Raw genomic sequence first — 11,571 nt, 5'->3', positions numbered from 1 at the left:
AATTGGCTCCAGAACCTAATTTTCGAGGCCCCAGTTGTCTGCTGAAGGAGGAAAGGAAATGGGCTTTCTTTCTCTGTACACAGATTTCTGTTCCAACTGGTGAAAACAAACCCATTTGAATCCCAACGCAGGGGGGCGAGCTCTGGTTGCCCCAGAGCCGGACTTCCCTACGGGGCTACCTGCTGACCCAGCTGGAGCTGGGGCTGGGGCGCCTGGACGAGTCAGCGCAGCCAGCTTCCTCTCTGAACCGCCCCCGCCGGGGCCTGGCCCTGCAACCAGCTGTCCTTGGACTCCTCCGCGGCTGCTGGGGTTTGCCCACCACCTCCCTGGAGCCCCCGGGGCTGGGCAGGGGCAGCTGCAGGACGGAGAAGGCAGGCCGGGGGGCATGGTGGCCCAGGAGGCCTGGGACCCGACGGTGATGCCCCTCCAACTGCCGGCAGGTCCCACTCCCCCCCCCACGGCCAGCACTGTGGGGACGGGCTCCCCCGCCCCAGGGAGCACTGGGACCAAGCCCTGCGCCGTCCTCCTGGTCGGCATCGTCAGCACCAGTGCCGCCGGCATGCCCGCTGGCCGTGCCCAGGCTCCCCTCAGCAGCTGTCTGCCACGGTGCCTTGTTCCCCTGCGAGGGCTGAGGCGGGAGAGGACGGGACCCGGGGGCAGGTGTGGGGAGGCCAGGTGGCCGGCCGGACGGGGAGGGCACAGACGTCTGCCCTTCCGAGCAGGTGGGGGCAGGCGACGCGCCGAGAAGGCCCTGGACGGACCTCCCGTGCCGCTGGGAGGGCTGCAGTGTCTCTGCCTCTCCTCGGCTTGCGGCTGCTCAGCTCCGGGCCCTCAGCTTGGAAACTGGCCTCGACTGGGGGTCCTGGGGGGCCCCCGCCTTAAGGGTGGGTGGGGGCGACTGTGGAAGTGGGGGGAGGTGTGGAGGGGAGGCGCCGTGACGATGGCAGTGACCGCGGCCGGGCGGGCTTGGGGCTGTGAAGGGTGAGCGGTGTCGGCCAGGGGACCGGGCAGAGGCTGGACAGCTGGGTGCCCCCTCCTCCTCCAGGCTGGGAGGTGGGGATGGAGCTGGCGGGTCAGAAGCCTGTGTGTCTGTCCCGAGGGTCTGAAGGTTAACCTCACCCACCGGCGGGCACGAGTGCTGGAAGCAGCGGGGCCAGGGGCGGGGTTGGGGGGGGTGCGGGCAGCTCGCTGAGCCCGGGGGGGGGGCAGAGGAAGCTGGGGAGGGGGGCCTGAGGCTGGCCACATCTGCCCCAGGCGCTCCCTGCTTCAAAGCCAGCAGCTTCCCCGGGGCGGCCCGGGCGCCGCACGTCTGCACGCGCTGGCACATGGCCCCTCACTCTGCCACCTCCGCAGGGCGGCCGCGGCCTGGGGCACCCGTGCACTGCTAACCCTGAGTGCTCTCCTGCTGTGGCTGTGGAGCCCTCTCTCCCCTGAGTCCTCCCCTCGGCACTGCCTCTAGAGGCACTGCGCCAGGGGGAGGGCTGTGCCCAGCACCAGCGGGGCGGCAGCAGGCGAGCTTTGTAGCAGGGCCTGGGTTTGCCACCCACTGGCTCTGCAACTGCAGGCCAGCCAGGCCCCTCCACGTGCCTTAGGCTGGATGCTCCCCCCAGGTGTGGGGGGCAGGGTGTGAGCACGGCTGGGCAGAGCCAGGCTGGCAGGAGGGGTCCCGGAAGCCCATCCTGGTCAGCTGCCCCGCCAGGTACCTTCTGACTGCCCCCCTGCCCTGCCCGGGTTGGCACGGCAACAGCCTCCTTTGGGTTCTGAGAAGGCCCAGGCTGAGTCACGGGCCCAGCCAGGAACAGGGCAGGGCCTCCCTGCAGGACAGTGGCTCCGGTCCAGGAGGAAGGCTCCTTAAGAGGCAGGCTGGGCCGGGCAGGGAAGGTGCAGGTGCCACCTCCCAGAAGCAAGGACGTCGTGCACCTAGGGTCTGGACTCGAAGGCCCAGGAACCAGCAGCCCTTCCGGTACCCGTTCACCCCGGGGCACCCTCCGGGGTCCTCTCAGCAAGTGTGGGCTCCCAGCCCCACCCCCTCCAGGGTCTGTCTCAGCTCTTCCTGGCGGGTGCTACGGCCAGAGACACACTCAAGGCCATCTGCCCCGAGCCCAGTGAGGGGGCTCAGGGATCCACCAGCTTCAGGCCCCTGTCAGGGGAGAGGGGCTGGAATGTCCATGCAGACTGCCCATCAGCCCTGCCATCAGCTGGAGCTGGCTCATGGGTCCTAGAACCCCCAGCAGCCAAGCCTGTCCAGCCACCCGCCTGATCAGGTCCCACTCAGCCATCCCAAGATCAAGCTGGGCGCCACGGGGTAGGGGTGGGGGTGGCGGGCATGAAACCCCTGCCCAGCCTTGCTCACCTCTTGTGAGTGTCCATCCCGCCCAGGGGTAGGCAGGGGGTGTGGAGGGAGGGGAGAGGCACAGGGTGAGGGGTGGGGCAGGGGATGGGACTTCCTCTGGAGCAGGGGGACAAGACCCAGAACCAGAGGGCTGGGGCCTCAGAAAGCGCCCCTACACCAGGCAAGAGGCCACGAGCTGTCTCAGCAGGCCCCAACCCACATCCTACTCCCCAGGATTTGGGGTGGGGGCGAGGTAACAAATCTGGGGAATGAGGATCCATCAGCTGTACACAGCCTGCTGCCGCCCACTACACCCAGGAGACACGGCAGGTGGCCTCTGGGACAGGGCTCCCGGCGTGCCCACTGCCCACCCGGGTGGGTCACCCCCAAGACCAGCGGCACTTCCAGTTCCCACACGCACTGGTGTCCCCAGGAATAAGAACGGCCCGCTCCACCTGGGGTGGGCTTTATTGCCTCTGTCACTGAGACGATGACGTGCAAAGGGGAAGACAGCACTGATTTCCAGACCGTCACAGCAGGCAGGCGCGTGCCAGCAAGTCCCCCCGCGGAACACTGAGCGCCAATGACTGTCCTCCGGGCACGGAGGACCCCCACCCAGGGGCAGCGGCTCCCGAGGGGCGGGAGGCTGGGCCGTCCAGGAGGGCCCCACAGAGCAGGCGCCCCCAGCAAGACGTCTATCTACACACGCCTCTGCGACACGATCCCAAACGGTTAGTGTCTTAAATATATGTGTGTATATATATATATATATATATTTCATCTGAACTGTGTCAGTTGTTAAACATAAAACTGACCACTTCTCTCTACATTAACTTCACAGTAACTGCAGAAAACAATGAATCCAGTGTTGATAACTCAGGACGGGCTTCCTGTCCCGGGAAAATAAATTTCTTCCCCAGTGGAAACCCCGGGGGGAAAACCAAGGCTGAGGCTTCATCTCCCCGCTGCCTGCTGGGGCAGGGACTCGGGTGCTGGTCCGGCTCGGGCCCCGCCTTTGCTGGACACAGATGCCCACACAGGCAGACTCTCTCTCACACACACACACACACACACACACACGCACTCATGCATGGAAATCTGATCATGGAGCACATCACCCACGCATGCAGTCCAACCAGCCCTTCGAGAGGTGCAGGCCCGGGAGCCAGGACAATCAGAAGCGGGGTCCCCTTCCCCTGGTTCTCTCTCTGGTTCGCAGGCCAGCTGCCCACATACCAGGAGGGCTGAGGGCCTGCAGGGGGGCGGCCCCCGCCTGTCCACCTGCTGCAAAGGCCAACGGTCTCCTTACTGCAGAACAGGCAGACGAATAAATATGACATCAAGTGTTGTCAGGAGCCGAGCAATAATTTAAACTTGAACTCGGACCTCAGCACCACTTCCGGTCACAGCAGAAAGAGCCCGCGCTCTGGGGAAACCAGGAGTCCGGGCGGCTCTGCCGCCTTCAGGACCCCCAGAACCTGGGGCGGCCCCACCTCTACCACCGCCTTGGGATCCAGCAGGGAGACCTGGCCACGGAGCAGGCAGACGAGGCGGAGGCCCCCCCAAGCACAGTGCAGCGGCTGTGTGCCTTTTAGGGGCGTCGGCCTCTGCAAGCGGTGGGGGGGTCCTGTGACCACTGCCTGGAGACCACCTGCCCTCCCCCCACCCCGCCCCAGCAATGCCTGCTTTCAGCCAGACCCCCGTAGGAAAAGGAAGCTCTGATCCAAACTGCAGCCTTCGGTCCACCGCCCGCCCCCCCGCCCAGCACTCTGGCAAAGACCAGCAGCTCCAGGGAGACCGTGATCAGGTGGACAGATGACCTTCAGGTCAGGCCTACCACTGACAAGGAATACTCCAGGCGGGTGGCTGTGTTCCCGGCCCCCCTCGGCGGCCCCTGGGCACTGGTCCCTGCGCTCGGGCAGGGGAGCAGCTCGGCCCAGCGACCACGCGCCAACATCTGGCAACCTCCAGAGGCTCCTTCTGTATCTAGAGAAAGGTTTCCAAACCCCACTCTCTGCCCTGCGCTGCGGTGTGGGCAGGACCGGAGCTCCGGAGGGCCTGCCTCCCTCCCCAGCGCCCGCAACTCCGCAGCCCCTGCTCCCAGCTGGTTCTGCTGCTGTCACCGGGGTTCCCGCTGGGGCCGCGCCCCTGGGACGCCAGCTGTGCCCTGAGGGCCCTGCAGGGGTTCCCGCTGCCACCCGCCAGGAACGGCCTGTTCCGTCCGCGCTCCCGTCGGGACTCACACTGACAGCATCTGTGAGCGGGCATCCTTCACCGAGCGCGTGCCAAGCTCACAGGGTGCCCCGGGCCTGCCCGTGGGGCCATCAGGAAAGCCTGGGAGGAGAGTCAGCTGGCCTCCTCTCGCTGGGGAGCCCGGGCCCTTCAGATCCTTCAGACGCTCCTTGGGACAGACAGGAGGGGACGGAGGAGTTCGGTGTCTGGTCAGGGCAGGTCCAGGGACAACAGTGAGCTGGTGCAGAGGGCCAAGGCTGGAGGAGGCTGCCGGGGCGGCTCCCAGTCCTGCCACGTCCGGGGCCATTTTCCCGGGGCAGCAGGGTTCCTTCCGCTGGGCTGGCCCAGCCCTGGGGGTTTCTCCCTCTGAGTTGCGGGCCTCACACGCCCTCGGCCCCTCAGTCGGCACTCACACCAGCAGGGACTTGACCAGGCCACAGTGGAACTTGCGCACGTGGCGGTAGAGGTCCCCCGACTGCGTGAAGCGGCGCTCGCACCAGCGGCAGGCGTGCGGCTTCTCGCGCGTGTGCACCACGGCGTGGCGGCTCAGGTTGTGCGAATACTGGAAGCTCTTGCCGCACTGCACGCACGTGTAGGGCTTCTCGCCCGAGTGCGTACGCTCGTGCCTCTTCAGCGTGTACGTGCAGGAGAAGGTCTTCCTGCAGAGCGGGCACGTGGGTGCCGCCCCGTCGGGCGAGAGGCGCGCGCGGTTGTCCCGCTCGCGGAAGTGGGCGCTGAGGTGCGGCTGCAGCACGTGGGCGCCGGGGAACAGCTTGCCGCACAGCGGGCAGAGGCAGAGGCGCCCGCTCGGCCGCAGTGCGGCCTCCAGCGCCCCGTGCTCCGCCTCGGGCCCCAGCGCCCCCCTGCCCACCCCGCGGGCCGGCAGCGGCCCCAAGCCCCGGGCCAGGGGCTCCGCCGCGGGAACACCGGGGGGCCGCAGGGGGCTGTGGGCGCTCCGAGGGATGCTGCAGCCGTCCTCCGGCTCGGACTCCGAGGCTGGCTCCTCCTTCACCACCGGCTGGGCCCCGGGCTGCTTCTGGCGGCAGGGGGCGGTCTGGAGGACGCAGGGTGGGCAGACGGGCGGCCGCTTCTGGCCGGGCTTCAGCGACAGGTCCAGGGCCCGGTCTGACTCTCCAGGCGCCTGCCAGGGGGGAGGTCCCGGTGCGGGCGGAGGGCGGGTGGCCTTTGGCCCAGCGGGAGGGAGCCTGGCCTTCAGAGAGGCTGGAGAGGGCGCGGGGGTCCAGGCAGACAGAGGGCCCGGGGGCCGGCCCCGCAGCTCTGCCCCAGAGGCGGGCGTCTCCGGGGGCAGCGCGCGCTCCTTCTCGCGGAGCCTGTTCTTGCAGACCTTGACGATGTCGTACATATGCAGGTAGCTGGCGGCAGCCAGGACGTCCTCGACGGGCAGGCTGCGCAGGTCCAGGCGGCCCTCGTACATGAAGTCCAGCAGACGGCCGAAGGCAGGCGCCGTGACGATGTCGCCGTTGAGCCGCACCGTGTCGCGGCTGCCCGCGGGCCGGTCCCTGTAGAAGAGATGGAAGTAGACGCTGCACGCGGCCAGTACGGCGCGGTGGGCCGGGAAGCGCGCGTCGCCCACCAGCACCGTGCAGTCGCACAGGAAGCCCAGCTCGCGCTGCTGCCTCAGGCGGCCCAGCAGCCGCCCGCCGTGCTCCGGGAACTCCATGCCGCCGCGGTCATCACCTGGGCACAAACGGGACGCCCGTGAGCGCGCCTGGAGACGCCGCGGCCGCCACTCGCCCCCCAGCCGCCCGGCCAGCCCTTCCCGGGTGCGGGCAGCGCGGGGAGAGGGGCGCGGGGCGCCGCGCGCGACTGCCCGCCCGGAGTCGCCCTGGGCACCTGCCCCGAGCAGGAAAAACTCGATCGAAAGTAAACAGGAGCTGTTCCGCCGCGGGGGCGGGTCCCGGGGCTCCAGCGGAGGGGGCCGGAGCCGCGCGAACCTGCGCGCGTCTCCGCCCGGGGCACCCCTCCCAGCGCGGGCGCCCCTGAACTTCACTCTGGGGCGGCCGCCGGCCGCGTCCCCCGACGCCCGAGTCGCCGCGCCGCCCCTAGTCCGCGCCTCCGCGCCGCCTCCAGCTGCCGCTCGGCCCGCCAGATGCCGCCGCCGCCGCCGCGGGGCCCCATTTAAGGCAGCGCGGCCGCGGGGAGCGGGCCGGCGGGCGGGGCGGGCAATGCCGGGCGCCCGCCCCCCGCGCTCACCTCCGCCGCCCCGAGCTCCTCTCCGGCCGCTGCCCGCGCCGCGCGCCCTCCCCGGTGCCGCCCCGGCGCGTGCGGAGCTGCGGGCAGCGCGCCCCGGCGGGGAGGGCGCGGGGACGGGGAGGGCGCCGGGCGGGGCGCGCTCCAACTTGGCTGGCCCGGCAGCACTCGCCGCTTGCCCCGCCCCGGAGAGAGCGAAACTCGGGGCGGGGGCTGGAGGGGGCGGGCCGAGGCGACTTCCCGGAGCGGCGGAACCGCTGAGGTCACCCACGCCGCCCCTTCCCTGTCCGCCCCGCCCGGCCGGGCCCCGCGCGCCGCCATCTGGGGCGCTGGGGTGGGAGGGGACGCGGGACGCGGCGGGGGAGGGGGTCTCTCGCGATACTTGCCGCTTCATCCTCGGGGTCCCCCCCATGGGGTCCCAACTGCGCCCGTCTGTTGAGAGACCCCTTCCGAGGACCAGCTCCTCTCCCAGCCAGTGCCGGCGCCAGGCTCCCGAAGGCGCAGCCGGGAAGCGCGGCCACCTCGCGGGGCGCCCGCCCTGAGATGGAGGAGGGGGCGGGGGGAGTCGTACATATTGAGAAGATGACACCCCCTTTCGTTGAAAGCCTCGTTTTGAATTTAATTTAGCTGGGCCCCTTTTCCAGACGTTTGGGCGGGTTCTCGACCTTGGTGTTCCAAAACTGGGCACTCTCCATCCTCTCAGCGGACCCAGCGCGGCCTCTGCTGGGAGCCAGGTGCACGGAGCTGTGAGCCTTGGGGACTGTGCCGGTCCCAGAAGGCGTGATGGGGTGAGGGGACCATCGCAGTGATAGAGAGAGAGGGAACTGGACCCAAAGCCCAGAGCCGGACTGGGGGCTGGGAGGGGTGAGGGGGGAGTGTTCTGGGAGAGATGACACCTTGAAGGAGCTGGGTTGGCCTTTCAGGTGCAAGGCCACCTTGTGAAGGTGTGGGGGGACACCTAGGTCCTGGGTTAAGGAATGAGCCTGAGAAAAACAGAGAGCAATGAACTTGGAGAGGCTGGGACCCCCAGGTGGGGTGACTATTGGCTGGCAGTCTTCCCAGCTGCCTTTGCAGAGCAGGATGCAGGCGCTGTGGACCACTGCTCAGCTGTCCCAGCAGACCCGTTGCTTTAGTGAGGCGCTCTCGTTATCTCACTGGTTTTGGTTCGGAAGGCGCCAGGGCCACACAGCAGGCAGGCAGTGGTTGAACCAGGATCCAAGTCTGGCAGCCCAGAACCCCGGGAGATAGAGGGTGGGCAGGGGTGGGGTTCGGCGCAGGAGTAGAAAGGAGGCCTTGACTAGACGTGGGGGTGGTGATGGGGGATGCTGGATTACAAAGGTGGGACCCAGCCGGCCAGGTATACAAGGGCGAAGAGGCAGAAAGGCGCGATGGGGAGCCCCCTAGCCGTGCTCTTGGGAGGCCAGGACCCCTGGGAGGGGGGTTCCTGACTGTGAGATGGGGGGTGTGGTAGAGCTCCAGAGATCCTATTTAAACTCTGGTGGGCTGGGGGCCTGAAGAGTGAGCAGAGGCCCTGGGGCCCACTGCAGTTAGGACCTAAAGTCTGGAGGAAGGAAAGACACATTCTTATACTAAAATCGATTCCTTGTTTATCTGAAATTCAGATTTCACCGGGCAGCTTGCATTTTTATTTCCTACATTTGGCAGTCTTTGGCTTGGCACTGCGCTCAGAGTCAGCAAGACTGCCCTGGCTTCCAGGGCCCAGGCACTCTGGGGACCCCTTCCTGAGGAGGCCAGCCCCTTCCTTCACTTCCGTGCCCCGCCACCACCCCAGTGTGGGTAGCTGATTTCAAGTTAGGTCAGAGTGAACCCAGAGGGGACCACTTCTCGGGGTCTTGCTCAGAGTCCCGCCTCTATCCCCTTCCAACCTTGGGCGTGACCCGTAACCTCTTCAGACCTTAATATTCTCCCACGCAAAAGGGGGAGATTCACTGGAGGGCCCGGCACATGGCAAGGCCCTGGGGCCTTTCGTGAGTCCTCGGGCTCCACACACGTCTCCCCAAGAGCCCTCCCGGCTCCTCCCCAGTCCTGTCTCCGCTCCAGCAGCACCCCCGGGAGTGGGCCTTCTTCATCGCTCCCACTCAGGTGTCCCCAGCCCCACGATCTCCTCCCGGGGCCTTCGCCTTCTCCAAGGAGCTGCCGTGTCACGTGACCTTGCCACGCCACGCTCTCCACGGGGTCTTTGCTGTGAGGCACACGGTGGGGGTAGTCGTGACTCTCGAGTGGAAGCAGGGCGGAGCCGTCCGTCCAGTGTCCACAGGCGCCCGCGTCCTCACTCTGACTGCTCCGACGGGCCCGCCTGCCCAGGCCGGGCACACAGCTCCCCAGCCAGGCCGGGAGGGAAGGCCCTGGGGTGCGCAGTGTCCTGGCCTGCCCTGCCTGGCTGGTGGGACAGAGGGCTCCTCGGGGCCCTGACGGAGGTCGTGGGGCACAGACTGGGGTCCATGCAGCAGCAGGGGCCGCGGCTGGCGAGGGGCCGGGGGTGTGCTGGGTAGGGTGGCTCGGGGAAGACGGACATCGCTCGGGGGGGGACAGCGAGGGAGGCCTCTGTGTGTTCCTGGCCCGAAGCTCTCCAGTCTTCCTGGGTTACTGCCTCCTTCGGGCCTGGGAGGGGCCGTCCCAGGCCACCTGAGAGGGCACGCGGCAGCCAGCGGGCCTGGCCTGTGGGTCCCCGCTGTGGCCGGTGAGGCCTGAGGCACAGGGGCGGCAGGAGGCTGTCGCAACGGCGGGGGCCGAACGTCACTGGACTCAGCCAGCCAGGCGGCCATCTGGCCAGGGAGCTGCCTCGAGGCCCCGCCCTGCAGCTGCTGCGGAGACCAGGCAGCCCGGGCCTCGGGCCCCTGAGTCCTGCCTGAGGGCCGGCAGCTGCAGGAGGTGACAGGGCCGCAGGACTCTTAGCTCTAGGACGGGCAGGTGGCCACCCTCCCCGGAGGCCGGTACAGCAGTTTTTGTGGCCAACATCTGCCTCAGGGGCTCCTGAGTGGCCCCAGCCTCAGCCAGGGCAGTGACATTCGGCTTGGTGGGGGGACGGGCGGGAGGTGTTCTAGAGGAGAGGGGCTCTGCCTGCCCTCCGGAGGCCAGAGGGCGCTGGCCTGCCCGCAGAGGCTCTGGCCACAGGGCCGGCTCCCAGCTATGCTGCAGGGAAGGGCTGTGGGGCTCACCGCCTGGACACGGGCCAGGCCGAGGAGGCCTGACCACCGCGGAGACACTCCTGGCCAAGGCGCTGTCTGTCTTCTGATGGCGAGGATGGCTGCGGGTCACCACGGGACCCAGGAGAGGGCGCCCTCCCGGGCCCCCAGTGCCCCCCTCGAGGCCACCAGGGCTTCCCTGCCTTCTCCTTGGCATTGCCAACCCACGATGGGGGGTGGGTGCGGAGGAAAGCCCTCCTGGGGGAATGGTGGGTGGGGGCCAGGAGGATGGTCTCAGAGGGGGCTCAAGGGGAGGGTTTGGGGGCAAGTGCTTGTCAGACGCCCCAGCAGCCCAGACCGGTCAGGTCTTTCCCCTGGCCCCGGCAGACGGGGGCCTGGGGGTGGACATTCAACACTGGGACAGCTGGCTGGGGCAGGAGGGTGGGGGTGTCGAGGGTAGAAGCCCAGAGGTTTGCGACCTCTGTCGGAGGAGCGAGTGTCCCTCGTCCTTCTCTTTCAGCCCCGAGAGGAAGGGACGGAGCCCCAGGGACAGCTGTGGACGCTGTCCTGGGTGCTCAGCTGCTTCTACCCTAACTCAGATGAAGTGTCTATACCGCACCCCTCCCAACCGGGCTAAGACTCTGATTCTGGAGGAAGAACAAAAATGTCTTCCTCCTCCCCAAATACACACCAACACCAGGAAGGGAGCCCACAAGTCTTCCTTAAGCGAAGGGATTGCAGTCGACTTGGAGGCCTGGGGGTGGGGAGGGGCAGCTGTTGGAAGAGCTTGTGCTCCGCAGGGCCCAGGGAGGGGTCGGTGGGGGGTTGTCTGCAGTGTCTTGCTGGCCCCTTCGCCGGCCCCCAGCGCCCCACGCATGCCCGGGACCCCCGGGGACATGAGGGAGCCCGCCCTCTTGCACCCCCTCTGGGTGTCTGTACCTCCAGGCCAGGTGTACTGAATGACGCCCCTCCCCTGGGCCCTGTGGCCCTCTTTTCTCTTGGTCCCCACGTGAGCTCCCTATTCACTTTTGTAGCTGCCAGATGTCTGTGTGTTCCTTCTGGGGAGGGGCGCTTCTGGAAGACCCCCGCCAGGGATGAGGGCCCGGACCCCATGTCACTCCAGGGCTCGGCCCGGGCCAGACCCAAGCAAGCCTTCAGCCCATAGACAGATGACTGCCCACCTTCCAGCCAGCCTCCTGCACGCCCCCCACCCCCACCCAAGGGGCCTGCGCTAGGCAGGGGCCTTGGACTGGGTCTGTTAGGCCCACCGTGGCCTTGGAGCCCCCGGCTTCCCAGCTTGGGGCATATTCTAAGAGTCAGACCAACCCACACTGCAGCCCTGCTCCCGCCGGAGGGAGGCAGAAAGCCGGCCCTGTTAACAAGGTCGGGGCGGGCTGGGCCGAGAAGTGCAGGCTCGCCGGACAAGACTGGGAAACTGAGGCCAGGGAGGCCGCGGCCCGGACACAGTCCCCGGGGCGGGGCGGGAGAGGCCGGGCTCCGCCAGCGGCCCGGCCCGGCCCCAGGGCCTCCCGCCGCGCGCTCCCGCTCCCCGCGGAGGGGGCGCCCCGGGCGGCGGAGGCGGATGTGGGCGGGCGGCCGGGCGGGGCGGGCGCGGGGCGGGGAGAGGGCGGGCCGGCGGGGCCGAGCGCG

The 11,571-nt window shown here is 68.3% G+C and overlaps 1 protein-coding gene across 2 annotated transcripts; it reads right to left on the bottom strand.

Annotated features, from left to right (window-relative positions):
- Positions 1 to 2,765: 2,765 nt before the first annotated feature.
- On the bottom strand, positions 2,766 to 7,008 carry ZBTB42 (zinc finger and BTB domain containing 42). 2 transcript variants are annotated; one of them, XM_065906742.1, is made up of 2 exons: positions 6,779 to 7,008; positions 2,766 to 6,262 (listed from the first exon to the last, which is right to left on the bottom strand). In XM_065906742.1, exon 2 carries the CDS (start codon positions 6,243 to 6,245, stop codon positions 4,974 to 4,976), a length of 1,272 nt encoding a protein of 423 aa, XP_065762814.1. In that variant the 5' UTR covers positions 6,246 to 6,262; positions 6,779 to 7,008; the 3' UTR covers positions 2,766 to 4,973. The 2 variants fall into 2 exon arrangements, with proteins under 2 accessions (XP_065762814.1, XP_065762815.1); XM_065906743.1 differs by lacking the exon at positions 6,779 to 7,008 and adding an exon at positions 6,263 to 6,656 and having other exon boundaries at positions 2,766 to 6,084.
- Positions 7,009 to 11,571: the final 4,563 nt, after the last annotated feature.

Source organism: Muntiacus reevesi, chromosome 15 (genome assembly GCF_963930625.1).
Source record: "Muntiacus reevesi chromosome 15, mMunRee1.1, whole genome shotgun sequence".
Lineage (NCBI taxonomy): Eukaryota > Metazoa > Chordata > Mammalia > Artiodactyla > Cervidae > Muntiacus > Muntiacus reevesi.
Note: the sequence above shows the minus strand (reverse complement) of the source record. Positions and strands in the feature narration are given on the sequence as shown.

Coding starts and splice junctions, on each gene's coding strand:
- ZBTB42 (XM_065906742.1), bottom strand. CDS start 6,245: ATGGAGTTCCCGGAGCACGGCGGGCGGCTGCTGGGCCGCCTGAGGCAG.